The sequence below is a fragment of the Lemur catta genome, chromosome 1 (assembly GCF_020740605.2).
Source record: "Lemur catta isolate mLemCat1 chromosome 1, mLemCat1.pri, whole genome shotgun sequence".
Classification (NCBI taxonomy): Eukaryota; Metazoa; Chordata; class Mammalia; order Primates; family Lemuridae; genus Lemur; species Lemur catta.
This window is the reverse complement of record NC_059128.1, coordinates 40,448,024-40,470,799: the sequence shown is the minus strand read 5'-3', so window position 1 is coordinate 40,470,799 and position 22,776 is coordinate 40,448,024. Positions and strand designations below refer to the sequence as shown.

At 32.7% G+C, this 22,776-nt stretch overlaps 1 protein-coding gene across 6 annotated transcripts in view; it reads left to right on the top strand.

Moving 5' to 3' along the window:
- Nucleotides 1-22,776, top strand: part of KTN1 (kinectin 1) — a 98,568-nt gene that overhangs the window by 63,776 nt on the left and 12,016 nt on the right. For 3 of the 6 annotated variants that reach the window (XM_045566624.1, XM_045566639.1, XM_045566631.1), the window contains exons 23-37: nucleotides 440-530; nucleotides 695-763; nucleotides 1,933-1,970; nucleotides 2,611-2,701; nucleotides 2,781-2,849; nucleotides 3,302-3,339; nucleotides 6,721-6,811; nucleotides 8,602-8,670; nucleotides 10,037-10,074; nucleotides 11,565-11,655; nucleotides 13,721-13,807; nucleotides 17,362-17,451; nucleotides 21,077-21,157; nucleotides 22,137-22,226; nucleotides 22,354-22,446. In XM_045566624.1, coding sequence (XP_045422580.1) covers nucleotides 440-530; nucleotides 695-763; nucleotides 1,933-1,970; nucleotides 2,611-2,701; nucleotides 2,781-2,849; nucleotides 3,302-3,339; nucleotides 6,721-6,811; nucleotides 8,602-8,670; nucleotides 10,037-10,074; nucleotides 11,565-11,655; nucleotides 13,721-13,807; nucleotides 17,362-17,451; nucleotides 21,077-21,157; nucleotides 22,137-22,226; nucleotides 22,354-22,446 — 1,126 coding nt within the window. The remainder of the gene's footprint in view (nucleotides 1-439; nucleotides 531-694; nucleotides 764-1,932; nucleotides 1,971-2,610; nucleotides 2,702-2,780; nucleotides 2,850-3,301; nucleotides 3,340-6,720; nucleotides 6,812-8,601; nucleotides 8,671-10,036; nucleotides 10,075-11,564; nucleotides 11,656-13,720; nucleotides 13,808-17,361; nucleotides 17,452-21,076; nucleotides 21,158-22,136; nucleotides 22,227-22,353; nucleotides 22,447-22,776) is intronic. The other 3 variants (XM_045566657.1, XM_045566647.1, XM_045566665.1) reach the window with 2 other exon arrangements.

Sequence of the window (22,776 nt, the reverse complement as noted above, 5' to 3'; positions counted from 1 at the left end):
TTATATTGGATAGAGAGATCAATTCCTTGTATGTATATTCTCCTCTTGAGGTGTCTGTAAAATTTGATGCCATAATTGTGCATAAGTTCTACCACAGCTTTCAGAGCTCTGGAAGCCAATATTGTTGAGTGGAACTTGATTGTCTCCAGTGTTCTTCATGGTGCAAATCTTACATCCCCTATGTACTTGTGAAGCACATCACCAGCTTCTTGTGTGTATAGGCATCAGCCATCTGGTAATTGCTGATTAGTTCTCTCTTAATAGGAGCTATATGGTATTCCCCCCCCCCCCCCCATCTGCAAAGATATGTTGCCATTTTACTTAAAATGGGAAGGGGTTGATTTGGAGAGCCTTTTCATGATTTGGTGCTATTTTTATATCTTAGTTGGTGGATCTTGGTGATTTCTGTTTAAGTGAATACTGTGTTTCTTCGTTTAAGGATCCATGAGAAAGATGGGAAGATCAAGTCTGTGGAAGAGCTTCTGGAAGCTGAACTTCTCAAAGTTGCTAATAAGGAGAAAACTGTTCAGGTATTGGGAGGGAAAAAACTATGTGGTTTTTTTTGTTTTGTTTTGTTTTTGGTTTATCAACTTTAGTTAATATCATTTAATTTCATGTGTTTGTCTGTGCCTTACATTTTATGTCAATTTCTGTGTTTCCATTGTCCAATCTTGTCTGTTTTGTCATTGTCAAGGGTTTGAAACAGGAAATAGAGGCTCTAAAAGAAGAAATAGGAAATGTCCAGCTTGAAAAGGCTCAACAGGTAAAAATCCCAGAGCCATATAGCATGAAAGATTTATTAGTTTATGTGTTATTTATGAGCTATTTGGTTTTTCTCTTGTCACTAAGAATAATCTTTAGTTAGTAGTGTGCTATAATATTGGGTTATGTGCTTTTTATTTTTTTTTGCCTGATTTGAGAAAGTGTTCTTGATATTTTAATCTATTTATCTTTTAACATTTTTAACTGTTAAAGGTTCTTTTCTAGAAAGTTTTCTGTATTAGTGTTTCATTTTAATTCATCAACTTAAATGAAACACATTTCGGTAAATTTTTTTAACCCTCTTTCCCCCTTTTTTTAAAAAAAAAAAAAAAAAAAAAGCTGCATGACCAAAGTGTCTTATTATAGAATATAAATTGCTCAGCCTCTGCCTGTAGAACAAAGTACAAGTTTCATTGGGGATTTCAGAGGTAGATGTGATTACTGAAAATTGAAGGGTTTTGGTGAATTTAATTTGACAAGGCTTCACTGGAAAAATGGTGAGGTTGCATGGAAGAGATGATTCATTTATCTAACGGATTCATTCAACAATGTTTATTGTCAAAGCACTAGTCAAAACACTGTGCTAGTGGTTGGAGATGACGTGTTGAACGAACAGGTCTGATGAAAAGATCATACTTCTCTAATATAGATTGAGAGTTCAGGAAAGTCTCCTCCTGAGGAACTCGCATCTAAGCCAACATCTGAAGGGGCAATGAGAAGAGAGAAGAGAGTAGGGGAAAACAGTACTATTGGACTGTGTGTGATTTAGAAGGAAAAAAAAAAAAAAGAGGTTAAATGGGACAATATAGAATACTATTGAGTAGTTGGCCTTGAAGACTGGGGTGGAGAAGAGCTTTGATATGGTAGGGAGGTAGGTGGAGAGTTAGTTAATATTCTAATTTTTACAACTGTAGATGTAATCACATTATTTAGACTTATTCATAACTATCTTCCTTGTCTCCCCCCTCCCTTTTATATTTTTAGTTTATTACTTTTACTCTCATTGGAGTCAAGAGAAGGTGAAATCAAAATACATCTTATTTTGGCATGAAAAATTCAGCTAGGGTCTTTATAATTTGAAGTGTACACATTATAAAGTCTTTTATCATAAAACTTAGTAAGATAAATTGAAAGGATTATGAATTGCTTTTTTTGCCCTTTGTATTTTAGTTATCTATCACTTCTCAAGTTCAGGAGCTTCAGAACTTGTAAGTACCATTTCTCTCATTTTCATTTAATATCTCTTTTTCACAACTTAAATACAAATAGAATGAAAATCATAGCTTGTTTTTATTTGATGTCAAGTAATATTTTAGAAAATATCACATTATCTCAAAAGGCCTTAAGGTCTTAATTTTTTCATTAGGCTTTAACCTATAGTTTTTTTTGTGGAAAGTAGCTAGGATGGGAAGTCTTAGTTTTTGTGATTTATAATCTGAATATGACAAACTGAGTTGTTGCTCTTTTCCCATTTTAATAGCCATGTGAAACTGGCATATATCTCACACCTAAACCAGTTGTAATTAGCTGTCTAAATTTGCTTGTATTGACTTAAACAGGGTATAATAGAGGGTAAGAGTAGAGCTACCCTAACTTATGCAATATCTAGATCTTCAGTGATAGAATAGTTTTCTTTAATCATCTCATACTTCCTAATTTGATTATACCTCCAAAATCTTGTATGCTTTTATACTCAAAGTATTTTTGAGTTTATTTTAATCAGTTTGTACTGTGAATGCTACCTAAAATAGTACTTTTCCAGTCTTTTTTGTTTGTTTAATATCTCTTCCAGTCTTTTTTATGGTCATGTAACATTTTCATTTATAATTCTGATTAATTTATTGTCAGATTAAAAGGACAGGAGGAACAGATGAGTACCATGAAGGCTGTTTTAGAAGAGAAAGAGAAAGACTTAGCCAATACAGGAAAATGGTTACAGGTAAGAAATTAAAAGCAAAAGTAAGAAACACCTTTTTTATACTTGAATATCAATTCAATTCACACCTATTCTTTTTAAGGATCTTCAAGAAGAAAATGACTCTTTAAAAGCTCATGTTCAGGAAGTAGCACAACATAACTTGAAAGAGGTATAGTATAAACAGATTACCAACGTACTACATAAAGAATGAGAAATCTTTAACGTACTAGAGATTAAGAGGTTAATGTTTTGAGTTTCTTTGTCAGAAAAACGTGTATTGTACCACTGTTAAAATGTTAACTTTTATTCCTGTGAAGTTATACTTAATTGCTTGATTTGTCAGCCTGATCCTAAAAGCATTTCCTTATCCTTACTTTTTTAAATGAACTCTTAAGCTCACCTTTAACTGTTTAATTGATGTATTAATCTATAATCCTTTAAAAAATAATCATTAAAAATTGGTTAATAAAACTCATTCTGTTTTTGTTTTATAAATGGCCCATTCTTAAATTTACCACATATAATTGGGTTTTCATTTTATTGGTGGGTGATTTTATACATATGTTGTAATAACTGGTTTTTTTTTTATGTTAGCATTACAAATGTGAATCTGTTTCTTAGGCATGTTCTGCATCACGATTTGAAGAACTCGAGATTGTGTAAGTGTACTTTAAGCCAGCATTTTGAAGAGGAACTTCTCATTGTTTTCCAGCATGTGGTTAAATATTATGAAGGGTTTCTTCTTAATCATTAACTTTATTGTTAATTAGGAATTATAGTCTACAGGCAAATATGCTAAGTCTCTATTTAATATAATAAAACAGGCTCTTTAAATGCTTTCAAATGCCTAGAGACTTTATTCTTTCCAAACCCATTTTCTTAAATATTCTTTCTGTAAATATAGACTGGTTTTCAATTCTATTACAAAGTTTGCAATTATTATAAAGAGATTAAATTTATTTCAAATTAAAATTCACTTTATATTTGAACGAATAACGTCTCTGAATTAACCAGAAGATAATCTTAGCCATATCTTGATGAGTATTGAATCTTTCTGTAATGGTAATTTATTTATAAGGAAAATAGAATTTGTCCTATCAGTTATCCTGTGCTGAATAGGAAAAATATTTAATCAGCACATAGGTGTCAGTTTTTGTAGATGTTCATCCTAGAAATTTTTTTATTCTATAAAATCTATTCTTTTTTAAGCTAAATCAGTCTACAATGGTGAGGAAAGTTATCTGGACTTCCATCTTTTTGGTTTTTCCTTGATGTGATACCATCAGTCTTTATTGGTATTTGTTTTAAAGAAGTGCTCCTTTGAAACCATGTCTTTGAAACTAAGATATTGAAGATACTAGATCATTGTCTTTATGAAAACAAGGGTGATGACCCTATTCTTGTCACCAGGATTGCTCATTTGTACAACTAACTGTGTCACTGTCAAGGTGCTCATCTCTCATCTCTCATTTACTTATAAAACTTAAAGACACATTTGCGACCAACTTAATAGTAGGTATATAGATAATTATGTTTCCCTTGACTTTTCTATTCCTTTTTTAAATTAATAAACATTATTTTGGTGGAGGAAGCAGCTTTAGGTTTACAGAAAAAATTGTTCCATATACTCCTCCAGTTCCCTCTATTATTTTGCACTAGCTTGCTACCTTTGTTATAATTGATGAGCCAATGGCAATACACTGGTATTAACTAAAGTTCATAGTCTCCATTAGGGTTCACTCCTTGTAGGTTTTAACAAATGTATGATAACATGTATTCATCATATCATACCGAATAGTTTTATTTCCCTAAAAATCTCTTGTGTTCTGTCTATTCATCCCTTCCTTCCTTTTTCTACCCTACCCCTTTTCCCCTGCCCCAATCCCTGGCAACCACTGATCATCTTATTGTCTTCATAGTTTTGCCTTTTCTACCATGTCATAGTGGAATCATACAGTATATAGTCTTGTTAGATTGGCTTCTTTCACTTAGCAATGTAGATTTAAGGTTTACCCTTTGTTTTCATTCTTTAATCCTATTCTTCATGTATGCTGCTTTGTCATTTTTCATGTAGACCTATAAGCATCTGGATATTCTTTCTAGAGTAAGGTGGGATAAAAACTGTTCAACTGAACAAATACTTGAAACTTTGTTATGTGCCTTCTGGCACTGAGGTTACTGAAATGGGTAAGATAAGTTCCTGTCCTGAGGAAACAGTTAAACAGATATTAATAGTGTTAACTGTTATGCTAGAAGTCTGTTGCTTTAGGATGACAAGAGCAGTTGGGATTCACTTGGGCTAGATACAGTAAGACTTATATCTGCATTGGGTGAAGGAGGACCATATTAAATTATGTGTATTAGGTTATTAAGTATGAAATGTCCGATTTCCTTTAGTACTAAGTTTGACAGTTGTTACCTCTGACATTTCACCTTGACACTTCTTGTTTTTATTGTGAAGGTGCATCCTCATTCTTCAAATACATGTTTTGGCTTATGATTATCTTTCATATTTTTTTAAGAGCAATTTTTGTGGAACCATGGATAGGCCAAAAATTCATGTTATTTTTGAATATGAATTCTGTCATGGAACCAATGCAGCTCAGCTCAAAATACCAACAAAGTGTTTGGGAAGGATGTGGCTAATTCATGCACAGTACATAGATGGTTTGAGAAGTTCCGTTCTGGTGATCTTAATCTTGAAAATGAGCCATATGGGCAACCTAAGACCAAGGTGGATAATGATGAGCTGAAAGCTGTAGTGGAAACGAATCCATCTTAACCTACTGCATGATTAGCAGCAAGGCTGGATGTTAGTATTCCAACAATATTGGGCCATTGGAAACAAATTGGCAAGGTAAAGAAGCTGGATAGATGGGTTCCGCATCAGTTAAATGAGTGTCAGAAGAGAAATTGTCTCTGAGTCTTGCCTTTATTTGCTCTCACAACGTAAAGGGGAACCGTTTCTATGCGGTATTGTTATGTGTGATGAAAAATGGATTCTTTTTGACAATCACAGGCGTTTGGCACAATGGTTGGATAAAGATGGGTGCTGAAACACAGTCCAAAACTGAATATTCATCAGAAAAAGCTAATGGTGTCTGTTTGGTAGTCCAGCACTGGTATTATCCACTACAGCTTCATGAAACCTAGTCAATCGATTACAGCGGATGTCTACTCCAACCAGTTGGACAAAACGAGGATGCTTACAATTAAGCAGCCAAGATCAGTTAATAGAGGCAGGCCAATCCTCTTGCAAGACAACACTTGACCACATACATGTTGCATAAACAATGCTGCTCAAACTACAGCAGCTAGACTTGGAAACTCTCTGTCATCCACCATATTCACCAGACCTTGCACCAACTGACTACCACTTCTTCCAGGTTTTGGACCACTTCTTGCAAGGAAAAATACTCGGTTCTCAACAAGCTGTGGAAAATGCCTTTGGCCATTTCATCGCCACTCACTCTCTAGGCTTCTTTGCTGTTGGCATAAACAAGCAACCATTAAGATGGCAAAACTATGTTGATAGTTTAGGTACATACTTTGATTAATTGTACTGCTTCTTCTTTGAGATATAATAAACTACACTTTGATTTGAAATCAGACATTTCATATTTAATGACCTAATTAAAAGCATCTCTTTAGTGCAAGGGTTAGACATTGTAATTTCCAGGGTCAACAAATTATGGTTAAGATTTTTGGGAGCAAAACTGATTTCTTTTTAAGTGGTAATTTTCATAAGGACTTGGTGAAATGTAGTTTTCCTTTTAGCCTTTTAGAGTATGTTTCTAGATAAAGCCATATTTGCTTAAGAAATGTTAAGTATGAAATAAGTTGCAGCAGTTTTAGGATGTATTTGACTGAGTAGAATGATCCTGGAAATAATCTTTCAAAAGAAACATAAGTTGGTATAATATGGGGAGAAAAAGCTGGTAGGTATTGTTTCTACCATCTTTTTTCTTAGGAGTGATATTAGAGTTGGTTTTCTTTTTTTATGTACATTAGTAAATATAAAATCTTTCTAAAAATTCTAGGTTGAAAGAAAAGGAAAATGAAATGAAGAGAGTAGAAGCCATGCTAAAAGAAAGGGAGAATGATCTTTCTAGCAAAACAAAGCTGTTACAGGTGAATATGAGTACTTAAAATTAAGTATTGTATGAATAGTCTTTGCATGTTTTTAAAAATTTTTAACTGTTAAAGGGAAATAGAATACAGAGTGAGTCTCTCCCACCCAGATATTTCTCAGCGGTAACTACTGCTAGCAATTGTTGGTATATCTTTTGAGAAAGTACCGAGGCATAAATGTAAGTATGTATGTGTACATGTTTGTTTTAAAAACATACTATTTTTAACCATCCACTTTTGTGTTTTGCTTCCCCACCCCCCACCAATTCACACAGAAGCACATTTCTATCTTTAACTTTTAATAGCTTTATGGTATTATATGACTGTATCATTATTTATATAGCCAATCCTAGTTGATGGATACCTAGATTATTTAGGATTATTCTTCCTCTTACAAACTATACTACAGTGAATATCCTTGCACATATATTTTAAATACTTTTGCTAGTATATCTGTATTATAAATTCTTAGAAATGTAATTCTGGGTCAAGGTTTTTTGGTTTGTTTGAAAGATATAAATAGTTTAAATAGAAAATCAGTATCTTTTCACCCTCATGTAGTTAGTATTTAAAGTACTTACAGAACATTGATTTGAAGTAATAGCAAATTTGTAGGGTGCCTATATTGTCTCTGATTAGTCTTGTTCATATTTCATGCTTCAAGGGTTGGTTCTGTCACATTCCCTCTCCTTCCTAAGTAGGTTCATTTTTAACTTTGATAATACTAATAAATTGCCCTTCAAAAGTGTTTTTACTAATTTACATTCTTGCCAACTGAGGGCCTTTCCGCCTTCTTCCTCTCCAACACTGACAAGGATGAAAACGTTTGATATTATACTTGAAAGATGGTAGGATTGTTTTTAATTTGCATTTGATTGTAAGAGAAGTTAAGTATTTTTCATATGTTTAAGCCATTTGTATATGAATTGCTTCCCACATTTTTTTCCTTTGGATTGACTTTTTCTTACTAATTTATAAGATCCTTTTTTTTATATAACAAGGGAAATTAGGCTTTTGTCATTAAGTGAGGTGATTTATTTTCCCCAGTTTTTCTTTTCACTTCCTTTGTGTTTTTTCTTCTTTTGAGAGTTTAAAGCTTTTATATACTCAAATACAAGTAATTTTTTGAGTTTTAAGTCTTGAGAAGAAAGGTATCTCTCACTCTATGATCGTAAAAATATTTTCACATATTTTCTTCTAATACATTTACATTTTTTGTTTAGATTTTTTATTCATATGTAATTTATTTCAGTAAGCTGTGAGAGTAGCATTCTAACCTTTAAGAAGAGAAGGCTAGCCTCATTATTAAATAACCCATCATTACTGCAGGGGCTCTCCCCAGGGGAGCAATATCTGGAGACGTTTTTGGTTGTCACAGCTGGGGGAGAGGTATTGTTGCATCTAGTAGATGGAGACCATGGATGCTGCTAAAGGTTTTACAGTGCATAGTCCAGTCCCCACAACAAAGAAATAGCCAGTGCCAAATTCACTACAATTCAGGTTGAGAAACCTTGAACTACTGATTTGAAATGTCACTCTGTACTAAATTCTTACAGGAATATGGGTCTATTTCTGGTTCCTATTTTGTTCCATTGAGACATGCCCACTCTTAGGCTAGTACTAAATACAATTACTCTAATTTCATAGTATGTTTTTATACAGGGCTTATTATACCTATTTAAAATTATTGCTGTTTCGGAATTTTCCTAGCTTTTGTGATATGTTTCAAAGTTTATATGGAATGTAAACATCTCTGTTTAGTTACTCATCTTTAATTTTTGTTTAAATAGGAAGTACAAGATGAAAACAAATTGTTTAAATCCCAAATTGAGCAGCTTCAACAACAGAACTACCAACAGGTAGGTACCATTATTAGATGTCTTGCCTTTTATGTGGTAAAAAATTATATGACCAGTGACTGTAAGTACTTTTTCATTTTTGTATTTTCATTGAGAATAAGGTACGTGTTTTATTTATAAGTTTATCAAATTTCCCATAAAACAAAGCAATTGCTATGTTATATCTAAGGTAAAATAACCTACAAAGTATATACAAATAATGTTATCTGAATTCCAGCTATATTTTGTATTTGTGTGTTTTCTGATTCTATAGAATGCTTTTCTTAGTAAGTCAGTTAAAATCCTGTAGAGGTGGGTTTAAAGATAGGTGTGTACTCTATCTCCCCTGTTCCCAGACAAAACATCAGTAATTGGAGAGAAACTATCAAATGTGTAATATTGTAAGTGATAATCTACAACTATTTAAAATAGCTTTTCAAGGTGTAATTCTGCTTGGTAAAAATAAAAAAAAAAAAATTTTTTTTTAAAAGATATGTTACTCAAAATATCCTTTGAATTAATTTATGTGAATAGACCGGAAAGTATTTTGAGAGACAAAAGAACTAGAGTCCTTGTGGACAGGAAGCTTACAGTAGTTTAGTCTGGGAGATTGTCGTTGTTAAGGAAAATATACCATATGTGAAGGGGCTGTGTGTCTTTGCGTATTATATGTAATTAACTTTTTGTTATATGTGAGGAAATTTTCTTTTCCTAATTTTTCTTTTGATTTCATTTATGGTAATTTTTTAACTTTCAGAGGCTTAAGGTTTTTATATAGTCAAATGAATTGTACAGTATGAAAATTTAAGGTATTACCTCAGTGCTTTGCACATAGTAGGAATTTTTTTTTTTTTTTTTTTTTTTTTTGAGACAGTTTTGCTCTGTCACCCTGGGTAGAGTGCAGTGGCATCATTGTAGCTCACTGCAACCTCAAACTCCTGGGTTCAAGGGATCCTCCTCCCTTAGCCTCCTGAATTGCTGGGGCTACAGGCATGCACCATGACACCCCGCTAATTTTTCTTTTTTAGTAGACATGGGGTTTTGCTCTTGTTGGTCTCGAATGCCTGACTCGGCCTCCCAGAGTGGTAGGATTATGGGCATGAACCACTGTGCCCGGCCCATAGTAGGACTTTGATAAATCCTTACTAAATGAAGAGTTTAAGTATGTAGTGATGATGAAGATTGGATTTACCATTCAGTATATTTTATAAATTTTTATATATTTTTATTAAAACCACTTGATTTTAATAAAATCAAAGTGACTGACATGGAATATATGGTATTTTTACATTTGGTGGTGTCTTAATTTATATCTGAGAAGAACTTTAATTTTTTTAAAGTCTTCTAGAAAGCTTTGTTTTGAAATAACATTTAACTCTTTTAATAGGCATCTTCTTTTTCGCCTCATGAAGAATTATTAAAAGTGTAAGTATTGATTCACTATTTGGGAAGTGGTAACTATTTTTATGTGCTAAACAGTTCTCAGATAAGCAATTTAATATAATCGCAATTGGTCACCTAATTTTTGTGGTTCTGTTTGGATATCTTGAACTTCAGGTCAGTAGAGCTTAGCTGTGCCTTTGGCTGACTTATGCACCTTTTTATAGTATTTGGATTTCTTTGAATGTTTTGTTGAGAGAGATGTTTGGTTTCTAGGCATTGAGAAAACATCAAATCAAACTATATTTTGAAGGCTTTACTAAATGGACCTCAATTATCTCTATTATCCTACTGAGTCTTCTTTCTTCTGGATATTATTGTGGAACTGAATGATGTAAATTTTGGTTTCTGCATTTTTGAAGAAAACTTGTAATCTTTGTGGTTGTCTCTTTTAAGGAAATCTCTTTTTATTAAAACATTTTTCTTTGTAGCCTATAATTTTCTCTAAGATGCTTCGTTTAAGATCATTTCAGATAAGTTAGCATGTTTCAACATGTTACTGTAAACCACATTAAATATATTAGTAAGTGATATAAGTAATCCAAATGTTCTTCCAACTTGGTTTGTTTACAGAGTTACTTACTAGGTTAGAATTATTTACTATTAAATTGAGTTTTGACTATATAGAACAAGGGTCAGCAGACATTTCTGTTAAGGGCCCGATAGTGAATATTTTAGGTTTTGTGGAACACACAGATCTGTTTCATATACATTTTTTAAAACAACACTTTAGAAATGTAAAAGCAGCTCTTAGTTCAAGGACCATGCAGAAACAGACAGTGGGGTAGGCCCAAAGCCCTAGTTTGCCAAGAATATGTAAAGCCATATTCTTAGGGAAGAGCTACTATATGTGATTTAACTTTCTACCCAAGCCACTCTCAGCTGTAGTAGAATCCAATTGTGAATCTTTGCCATTGCTTTCTACAAATAACTAAGTCATTGGACAGGACCAGAAAAAAACATGAATCCTGAGATTGGTGTGGTCTAAAAATGACAAGAAAACACCTAGCTCAGTTTACTATGACACTTTTGTTGTAGATTAGCCACTTAAAGTCAAAATTGATTTCATTGATTTCTAAAAAAAGAATATATATATATATATATAGGACTGCTTCTATATCAGTTTAACTCTTCTGAAAGTAGCTACTGATCCAGGTAGAAATAGAAATAACTATAACTATAGCAGTTCATATATTCATGAACTGTCTCTTAGGGGATAAGATTTCTCTTTAGCATAAACCTCAGCATATCATATTGTGTGCAAAAACTTATTTTAAAAATCATTTCTGAAATTAAGCATTCATAGGATAGATTTTCCATGGTAAAGAGTAGCTAAAATATTAAGTTAATGCACTTTTCAAAGCATTGTCTACTTGGTATTTCTACTTTGTAGTAACAAACGTTGAAAGATAGGGATCTAAGTTGTATTACTGTTTTCCTAAAATCTTGCTGTATGTTTTTATGTTCTGATTTAGAATTTCAGAAAGAGAAAAAGAAATAAGTGGTCTCCGGAATGAGTTAGATTCTTTGAAGGATGCTGTTGAACACCAGAGGAAGAAAAACAATGTAAGTAAATCTATCAAAATGAAGCTTTCCTTTTTATTACTTCAGCATTGAGATAAGGTTCAGTAATGTTTTTTTCTTTGGATCCACTTTTACTTTAAATTTCTTAATCTTTGTAAGAAAGTACTATTTCGTGTGTAACTTTTTGGAGGGTGTTATCGGAGTAATCATTTTAATCAAGAGCAGATTTTTAGTAATAAGTGAAAAGACCAATTCTTAAACTTAGAAGTATCATTTTAAGTATTCAAGCTATAATTATTACGCTTTTAGTTCAAAAAACAACTAAAAATGTGATTGACTTTTTGTTGAACTTTTATTTGGAAAAATAATTCTTTCAGCTCAGTATTTTAAAATCAAAGGCATTTCCTTTGTTTAGATTGAGCTAGTCTTTTTGTAAAGTAAAAATAATGCCAGTATTCAAACCTAGTATGGTCAATAATTAAGCCTTTTCAGAGCCTTCTGGAACCTCCCTTTTTAACTGAGAGGTGGTTCAAATTTTGATAATTGTATTAGAAGCCTTAGAACCTGAATACATTTATACTAAAACAGGAAGAGAGAGTGTTTTAAGAAATATAAATTGTAATACTTAACACTGAATAGACAAATAATGAATTGAGGTGAATTTCTTAAATCCTCTCTTACCAGAAGGGATGGCACCTATAAGTAAAATCCAAGCATTCTTGCTAGAGAAGGAATTTTTGCACACAAAAGTATTATTATTAAGCCTTGAGCAAGGCTAATGAAATCTAAGAGGGTATTGACAATGAAGGGATATGTGTTTTCTATTGTAAGTTAAATTTTTCAGAGTTTGTGTTGAATTGTTAATTTAACAAGTTGGCATTTTCTTGCACCCCTGAGTTTGTCAAAATTAGGTACGTGAATTGCTGTTTGTGTGTTTGTGCAATATTACTAATGGCATTGCTTGGCCACAAAACTTGAGGTGAACTTGCCGATACACTGCTAACATCTTAACTGTGTTTTATTATCGGGATTCTGAGATAAGGAGGGCGTGGTAATGCCAGTCTAATCAAGCAGCAGCAGCGCTGGAGGCACTGAAGCTGTGTGAAAAGAGCCAGGACACTGGAGGCCGGCAGATTGCAGCATCATTCTGATTCTAGTTCTGCCACGTCATTTGATGTGTACACTTGGCCAGATTTCTTAACCTACTTGAGATGTGGTTTCCCCATTTATAAAATGGGAATAAATACCTCATGGGGTTGTTGTGAAGATTAATGAGGATTTGTGAAACACCAAGTACAATGTTTGGCACATAATTAAGCATTTTATAAAGGGTGATTATTGGCTTTTTTGGTTTGTTTTTATCTGTTTAGATTTCTAATTTCAAAGAAATAATGAGATATATCAGATTGTTTTTATATTTACTAATGAAATGCTGTTAAAACCTAGATCCTTAAGAGCTCATTTTTTAATGACCTCCGTTTCCTCCAAGAGAATGTGTTTTGTACCTTTCTAGCCTCCCTATTTGCCTTGATCAACTAGTTCCTACAATTCCTGTCAGGTTGTTAAACAACATACACATTTGACCATGCCAAGAAAGATAGAACACAGTGAGTTACTGTGGCATTCTTAGGTGGATTTGAAATGTGTCAATTTTATTAAAACATAGAGAAAAAAATGTTATGGTGCATTGGAAAGTCCTGTGAGTGATAATGGGCCTTGTTTAAAAGTCATATGTGCAGCTTTTTGCAATACTTGTGTATTTGCTCTGTCTTTAATCCTCTAATGTTTGGTGTACCTGAAATCATATTTGTAATCTTGGTTTGTTGTGTTTTCTTTTGATGCTTTCTTCTTTGTCACATGTGCACAGTAATTATTAAAATCTGGCATATTTGGTGTGTATACTAAAACATGGAAAGTGGGCATCTTTATTTTCTCATTCAAACTTCTAAACATTGCTTTTCATTTTTTTGCTAATATGCATATTTTCCCATTGAAATACTTTTGCAGTAACCAGCATTTAAATGCAGTGCAAAAATACTGATGAAGTAAAAAGCAAAAATCTTTCAATAATGGAAAAACTGAAATCATTCTTTCTAAAAATGATTAGGACCTTCGGGAGAAAAACTGGGAAGCAATGGAAGCATTGGCATCAACTGAAAAAATGCTGCAGGACAAAGTGAACAAGACTTCCAAGGTTGTAATGCTAACTCCTAGAAACCACTCATTGAACAGAGAAAATCTGCAGCCTGTATCAAAATCAGACTAAAGCATTTAATTTTACTGCAATTTAAATATAAAATCTCCTTACCATCCACATTTATCATCTCTGTCATCTCTGCTTTTTTCATCTACTCCTTGAAGCTTTAATTTGGGGCATACTGATTTGTGGTGATTTACCTAACTGGGCTTTGTTGAGCACTACTTTAAGCTGCAGAGTCTCAAAAGACCTGTATTAAGCTCTTTGTCAGACAGTGCACACCTGTTGGGTTGGTTAAAAGAACTGATGAAAACCCTGAACCAAAAAAAATAACTGAATTAATAAAGACACTTGAATACACAGGATGTACCTAAGATGCATAGTAAACTAGGTTTTTTGTGGGCACACCAAGATGATTCAGATAAGATGGAAAAATGTGGACAGTCTTAAGAAATACAGGAAAGGGATCAATTTTGGCTTTGTTGCTGGGCATGGTTCCTTAGAGGTGGTGGACTTAAACTTTATATATTACTGGATAATAATGATGCATGTTTTGTGTTTAGTATGAAGTGTTAGGATCAAGAGAGAATTTTCTTGATCAGTGTGTGTGAAATACTCTGTTTAGACATAGTATGTCTTAACATGTTTTAGACATAATCTACCTGTCTTCAAAACAATGGAGGATGTTCTCCTTGAGCTCAAGTTGTTCCATCGGGTATGAATTTTTCTAATGAATTTTAATGGAGAAGTTGTTTTTAAAGATTGAGAGAACTCATTTTGCCAACCAGTTCAGTGAAGTATTTTGAAAATTCCCGCCAACAAAAAATGTGGAACGGAAGCATTGAATTTTGCAGATGGGTAAATGAAGGAACCTATATAATTAATTTCAGCATTCTGAAAGTATTTTGCGTGTTAAGGCAATCTATTGAATTTAACACATTAACTGCCATGAGAGTTGTATTTATTTAACTCATTCTGGGGTTGATGCTGGGGCCTTTGTGAACCATATAAAAATCTTACTTGATGTTCTTACTGTTATAATTAATATTGACAGTTTAATTCTAAAAACATGGATTAAATGAATACAAGTCAGTAAATTTTGTTTTTCTATTTGTTTACCTTTAAATTACACTTGAAGTTCTTATTCTATTTTTATAATAAAACACTGTGGCCCTAAGGAAAAGTTTCTGGTTTTTTTGGTGTGGCAATGTGTTAAATACAAATCTTAGTGATATTTGAAGGAATTTTTTTTAGCACAAAATAGTTTTGCATGTTTTTTTTTTTATCAAGTATGTTTGTAGTTTTATTTCTTTTAGTATAATGGATTTATGTTTACCTGTATACTCATTTACCTGGCTGTAATTTTCGCTAAAACTTAAATTTGAGACAGCTGGTATATATTGGGACCACAGAAATTTAGGCCAGAGAATAGAAATAATCTAGGCCAGGTAGGAAACTATCGTTTTGTTTTGAGTGATTGCAATTGTACAGTCATTAATGTCAGCAATGAGGGTTCTGGTATGGTTTCTGGTTTTTTCTCTTAATTTTGCTTTTCCCTAAGAGCTACCTGTTTGCTTTTGTTAGTGAGATTAAGTATCTAGGAAGGTTGCTATTCATGACATTCCTGCAAGAAATTATTTGCCATTTGCCATAGTCATTCTTGCATATTATGATTCCAGAAGAAAGCTAGAATTTGTGCTTGATGCCTTATTGTCTTCTATATTTCAATAGAATTTAGACAGTCCTTAGATAGCATAGGTGTAAAGTGACATTCATTGACCCAGTGCCACAAATTGTGCTGCAAGGAGAAGGAACTATCTAAAACACTTTCAGTGTTGTAGATGCTAAAAATAAGTAACAGTCAACTTATCTAAAATGTAACAGAGGATGATATACTGTCTTTCTAGGATTATTTTTGTAAGTAGTAAATATTCTTGAGCTCCTATAAATGACAGGTTTATATGAAAGATACTTTATACATTTCACTTAGATAAAAATGGTAAGGAAATTATAGTAATGCAATTTTCAATATTAGATTTTTCCAGATATTAAAGTAGAATGAAAATTGGTATCTACAGCGGAACTACTGTGTCAAATGAAAACTTTTTAACTGAAATTGTTAGTACAGGAAGAAAGTAACTTTTCATCTTTGTGGCTCTTGATTACAAGTTAGACACTTCCTTTAGTTTAGTGTTTTCTCCTTGGGAAGTTTTTAAAGAGCTTCTGTTTCGTAATATCTTTCCCTAATTGGTCTTCTTTAAAAATTGTTCTGGCACTTCTCTGGTCAAATAATGAAAATTACCTCTTAATGTCTCTGAAATCTAATTATTTTCCTTGAATGAATGAATATACCTTATACAGTTAGGTGTATTCCTGAAAATTCGTGGACTTTATTGAATTCTTGCAAATACCTTGTTAAAACATCTATTTTAAAAATGCTGCCACTAATCCTTAATTAACAGCTTTTTGTGTGTATAGAATATGATGAAATCTCCAGCTTTTTAATTGTGTAAATTTAGATTTTCATGTGATCAGGTTTTCTTAAATTGAAGTGTATGTACCTTGAATCAGTAATAGATTTCAACATTCACACCTAAATGGTAGGGGAAAGATATGGTTGAGATGTTGCTAGCTTGCTTGCTTTCTTGTCAACTGTTGAACTTTGAGCGTTGCTTTGAGATGATTTTCTTGACCTGGTTTAGATGTAAATTTTTATAGATGTCATTTTTTATCTTCTGAAGATAGTTTGAATATTAGATTTGTTTTTTTGCATTTGATCAAGTCATTACCCTAATTTTGACAAACCGTGGTTTTTAGTTTATAATTGACATCCATTAGACTTGAATTTAAAACCAGCAAGTTTGAACTTACACATTTGTATACCTGTCTTCAAATTTATAGCTGACAGAGTCCATGTACAAGTGTCAGAGTTAGTCTTCTTGATACTTGGCATTAGTGATGTAATATGCCATCAGTTTTTCCTTATTCTGTTTCTTCTTTTTCCCATTCCTGCCACTCATCAAATTTTGATTGTTCTTTTTTGCTTTGTTTAGCCTAAATAGCTTCACTTAACCTTGAAGCTAGAACTGAAAATTGCCATTTTAATCCCATGACATGATAGTCCGTGAGTGATGCAGTTTTTTTTTAAAGATTTACCAGCCAGTAAGCCTCAGTTACATGCATCTGAGCAACATTTTTTAGTATAGTTTATAAAGTTTTAGCTGTAAGAAATGTTCTTTATGTGTTTATGTGTGTTTTTAAATTGTTCCTGAAGAGGCAAATCATTTGATTTCCAATGCCAAGGAAAATGTCCATATTGTCAGATATTGCTAAGACATTGTTTTCTATTTAGGATGCTTTAGAGATTTTGCAGATTTTTTCTTATGGAAGCATTTTAATATCTTAAAATGGGAGATTTTAACATTTGTCAGTATTACAATAATTTTTAAAAACTTTTTCTTCCCTTAGAACTTAAAAGACCATAGCTTTTTCTTTCTTTTTTAGAAATTCTGTAATCTTGTAAGTTTGATTTGGTTCATCTTCTGCTTTAGGAAAGACAGCAACACGTGGAAGCTGTTGAGTTGGAAGCTAAAGAAGTTCTTAGAAAATTATTTCCAAAGGTGTCTGTCCCTTCTAATTTGGTAAGACTAATTTATTGTTTTTTAATAGCAGCACTTTGTTTCAATAGTGTGCTAATTCTAATATTTCCCATTATTAACCTAGGGTACTTTTGAGTAGTTAAGATAAATAACTTGATTCAAGACTCATTTTTATTTATTTGTCTGATTTTTTTTGTATTGTATAAAATTTACATATGAGACATTGTTTAGAGGATTATAAACATTATATTTGGGTAAGAAATATTTCTTAATGTTTAATAAAACCATTACTGTAATGTTCTTAATGGCTTTCTTCAAAACAGAACTTAATTTTAAGCAGTTGTTTTTTAGTTTTAGCATCACTTTATTTCTTAATGTATTTGAAACTATGAACCAGCATCTTCGGGTTTTAAAACTCAAGATTTGGGCATCTATTAATTTCTTCAAGCAAAAGTCTGGTGGATAATGTAGAACAACTTGCTTTATTTGAGGTTGTACATATTTTAAGTGGGAGAGAAAAGTTACTTTGGATCAGAGAATTAATACAGTAAATATTCAAGGGCAGAGAAAGCTGATGAGTGTGCATGTGAGTTTCCTAAAATAGAGTGTAGGTCTTTTTTTATTTTAATGGAAAACTGTTCAAAAGTAGAGAGACTAGCATAATGAAGCCCAATGTACCCTCTATCTTACTTTATCAATTATAAATACATGGCATCAGTACACAAACAATCTTGTTTTACTTCCCACCCTGTATTACCTAGATTATTTTGAAGGAATTCTGATGTTTGAGCATTCCTCTGTAAATATTTTGGCACATATTTCTAAAAGATAAGCATCTTTTTAAGAAATACTATTATTACATTAAATACTATATTATATATTACATCCTTAATTTTGTATATCTAGTCTGCATTTTTCCAGTTGTAATATAAATTGTCTATTTTAATTCAATGATTGATTGTAGTTGGTTTTAATCAGGACCCAAATAAAGTCAACATATGACTGGTTTAAGATGTTTCTTAGATACTTTTATTCCACTGATTGTGGAATAAACCTGGTCGTTTTTTTAAACCTGGTGGTTTCCTATGCAGTTTTTCACAGTTTGGATTTAGTTGACTGCATCTCTTTGGTGTCAGCATGTTCCTGTATCCTTTGTGTATCCTATAAATTGGTAGTCAGTAGAGTCCCTGATCAGATTCAGGCTCAGTATTTTGGGGGTAGGGTAGAGTGAGGGCAAGACCACTTACTTCATAGGGGGTGTTATGCACTTTCTTCAGGAGATCTGTAATGTCTGCTTGCTATCCTTTGGCCCTTTGGAGCTTATTTGGGCTGGTTACCGAGTCCTTTTGACATAATACTGCTAAACTGTAATAGCTTCTACACTCTGTCATATGACAAGATGCTCTTCATTTATCAGATGTATTTCCTGCTCCAAGCTTAGAATCAACTCCTTTTCCAAGGAGCTCTGGCTCCTCTAGGTGTGAGTGCTAGAGGTGGTGTAAGTAAACTTAATGGCCTGTTCTGTGTGTTGTCTGAGTTTAGCTGCTTGCTCTCTTAGATTATATCTATATATAGCCTACATTTTAAGTAAGGAAAGAAGATTCTTTTATTTCCATTGTAATTATTGAGAATACATTCAGATTTGATCAGTTTAGTAGCTGTCTGCCACTTTGAGTTGAACTGATGAAATATCTTGCACTGGGTAAACATATATTAATAGATCCACTGCTTACATTGAACCTAAGAGAAGGAGTTACTGTTAAAATATTTTATATTTTTTCCTTTGTGGCCATAACCTATTTTTGTTTCAACTTTATATTTTATTAATGGAAATAATATTTGAGGATGTATTTATTTGGCAATATTTTATGAGCTAAGAGTTAATAATATTGGTGATTTCTCTTCTTCAAAGATCATTTAAGATCACCAGTGTTAAATTTTTTTTAAGTTTTAATTTTATTTTTTAGATTGACAATTACACATACAAGGTACATAGGGATGTTTTGATACATGTGATGTATAGTGATCAGGTCAGAATAATTAGCATATCCAATAAATTCATTCTTTGCAGTAACGCTACCTACCCTCAGTCACCAGATCTTTTTGACACCATAAATATTTATAAATCACCATAAGACTGGATGATATTATTTGCCTTTTCTTCATATGCATTTGTTTTTTACTGTTTGCTATTGCTTTTTTCCGTAGCAGATCAACATAGGAGAGATCTAAACTATATGACCTAAAGACCCAGAGGGAGATTTATAAACTTTAAGCAACTAAATCACTTTTTTATCTGATTTTAATTTGTTGGGTCCCCGTATTTGAAGATGTTAAGTAGAATTTTAATAGCATACAGTTAGTCTTGGTCAGATTTATAATGTGAGAATGTTAAATGGAGAGGTTTTTTCTTTTAACTAATTAGATATTAAAGGTATTATACTAGGGGGTGATTTCAGCATCCACTTTTGTTTTTTATTCTTATTTGATAGTTTATTGAGAATCCTGATTCAGCCACTTAAGTAAAGCTTTATATTATAGAAGTTAATAGAAATTTTATGAGAGTTACTTTTTCTTAAAATTAATTAAACCAAAGACTTAAGAGGAATAAGAGGAAATTTGATTTTAAGTATTTAACAAATATTCTATCAGAGTTTAAAGTTCAGATAAGCATCAATAATTTAGAATAATATAAAATTGAGTAATTGCTAAAACTGTAATATATGTATTGTTTATATGAGCTAGCATGTCAGCACAAATTAAGTTTTTATTGCATTGAAATGTATGCATATCATTTCTCATTATGATTTTAAAAATACTTTATAATATATATTTCTTAATCTGAATGAAACATTTTCAGCATCCCTGTATCACCTTCAGAGAATTTGAAATCCTTTAAATACAATATCTTCGGTTGAAGTTTCACTTTATGAACTCAAAATACTTAGTTTTTGAGAACCATTTTACCTGAAAAAACGTTTGTTTTTTGTTTGTTTGTTTTTGACACAGGGTCTGTTGCCTGGGCTAGTGTACAGTGGCATCATCATAGCTCACTATAACCTTAAACTCCTGGGCTCAAGCGATCCAGTCCTCCTGCCTTGCACTCTCTGAGTAGCTGGGACTATACGCATGTGCCACCATGCCTGGCTAATTTTTATGTTTTTAGTAGAGGTGGAGTCAGGCTATGTTCAAGCTGGTTTTGAACTCCTGGGCTCAAGCAGTCCACCTGCATCAGCCTCCCAAAGTGCTAGGATTATAGGCATGAGCCACTGTGCCTGGCCTGAAAAATTTTTTTGAAAAATTACTCTCGGATTTTCTGTGTTTTAAAGATTGAGTTTATTAGTCTTTGTGCTAGTAAGTAGTAGAAGCCATATTTAAGCCCAGATTTTCTACCTGTAACTCCAGAATTCAGTTGCAAATATTTTTGGTCAGAACAGGTAAGATTTTATTTTGATGGTAGCACGTAGGTATATTTTTAGTGTTTATTTTCAGGTATGAGTTATGTTCAACTTATGCAATAGTTATGTTATTCTTTGCAATTTCTAGCAGGGTGGTGTTTATCTATGTAGGTTTCTTTTATAATTGTCTGATTTGGTTATTTTAAATGTTTGATCTGTTTCATTTAGATAGTTTTTTAGAAATTGATTTTGATTTTTCTCCCCCACAGAGTTACAGTGAATGGTTACATGGATTTGAAAAGAAGGCAAGAGAATGCATGGCTGGAACTTCAGGTTCAGAGGAGGTTGAGGTTAGTTCAAGAAATGAACTATCTACATTTTAATCAAACATGGGCAAAAGAAGCAAATCAGGATTTGTCTTCTTGAGTTTGGAAAAGATAAAGATTGTATTACTAGTAGAATAGTGATCTTTTGAGAAAGTGTTAAGGGGGTTTCATTTTGTGTAAATTTTAGTGGAAATACTGTGAGTCTTCCTTGCATTTGATTTGTGTTCAAAACTAATGTTTGCCATTTCTTTAACTCTTAATTGTTTCTAAAACTAAATATTTTAATTATCCTTTACTTTCTTTTTAGCCTAGTTTTAAAAAGTAAAGATCAATTGAGATAGGTAGGTGGAATTTCACTGGTTTGTTGAGGCATCCTCAAATACATCATGAGAAGTATTCAGAAACCAGATTGATTTTTATCCTTTTTATTTTAATTTTTAGTTCAGGATATTATGAGGGTACAAACATTTTGGTTACATTTTATGTCTTTGCCTCACTCAAGCGAGGATTAGAGGCATGCCCTTCCCCTCTACAATACTCACCGCGTCCATTAGTTGTGAGTTTACTCCCTGCTCCCAACCGCCCTAATCCCTGGGTTTTTATCCTTGGTTACTGAAATTGGAGGGATTTATTATTGCTGTTTTCTTGTATCTTAAGTGGCGTGAATAAAAGTCCCTTTCCCATGTGTTTAGCATAGGTATTATGACCTTAACTTCACATGTGGGTTTGCTTTGACTTTACACCTGGCTAAAGAGTAGCAAGCCTATTTATTACAAAATTGTTTAATATATTTGGAATAAGCAGACTTAGTTTTATTAGTAAAAACCGAATGACCCAAAAAGGTCATTGAACTTCATTCCTACTTAGAAAGGTTGAAATAGAGTTTCAGTATAAAACACTTAGAAAGCACTTACCATAATATACCATTAAGTACTGAAACAAATTTGAAGCACAAAACTTTCTGATAAAATTACAGAATTTTTCTTTATTTCATTCTTTGTAGGTTCTAGAGCACAAGTTAAAAGAAGCTGATGAAATGCACACATTGTTACAGCTAGAATGTGAAAAATACAAATCCGTCCTTGCAGAAACAGTAGGAAATGATTTTTAATCTACATTTTGATTTTCTTTATAAATCATTAACATTCTTTCATGGCCCAAATAGTTTATCTTGGCATTAGAACATGACTTTTTCAAAACAACTATACTTTTGTCTGTAGGAAGGAATTTTACAGAAGCTACAGAGAAGTGTGGAGCAAGAAGAAAATAAATGGAAAGTTAAGGTTGATGAATCACAAAAGACTATTAAACAGGTATTTACAAAGGAAAACCTGAGAGCAGTGGTTCTCATTGTGGGGACTGGACCAGCAGCATCAGCATCAGCATCACCTAGGAACCTGTGAGAAATACATGTTATTGGGCCTCAAACCAGCTACTGAATCTGAACTGTGGCAGGAGAGTGGGGGCGGAGGGAGGGTAGCAATGTGTGTTTTAATGAGCCCTTCAGGGGATTCTGATGACCACCCAAGTTGGAAAATCACTGGTTTTTAGAGTATGACTGAAGGGTAATGATATAGAATGTAAAGTGCTAGCTATAGAACCTACTATGTGATAACGTTAAGGTGAAGAATTCTGGGTTCAAA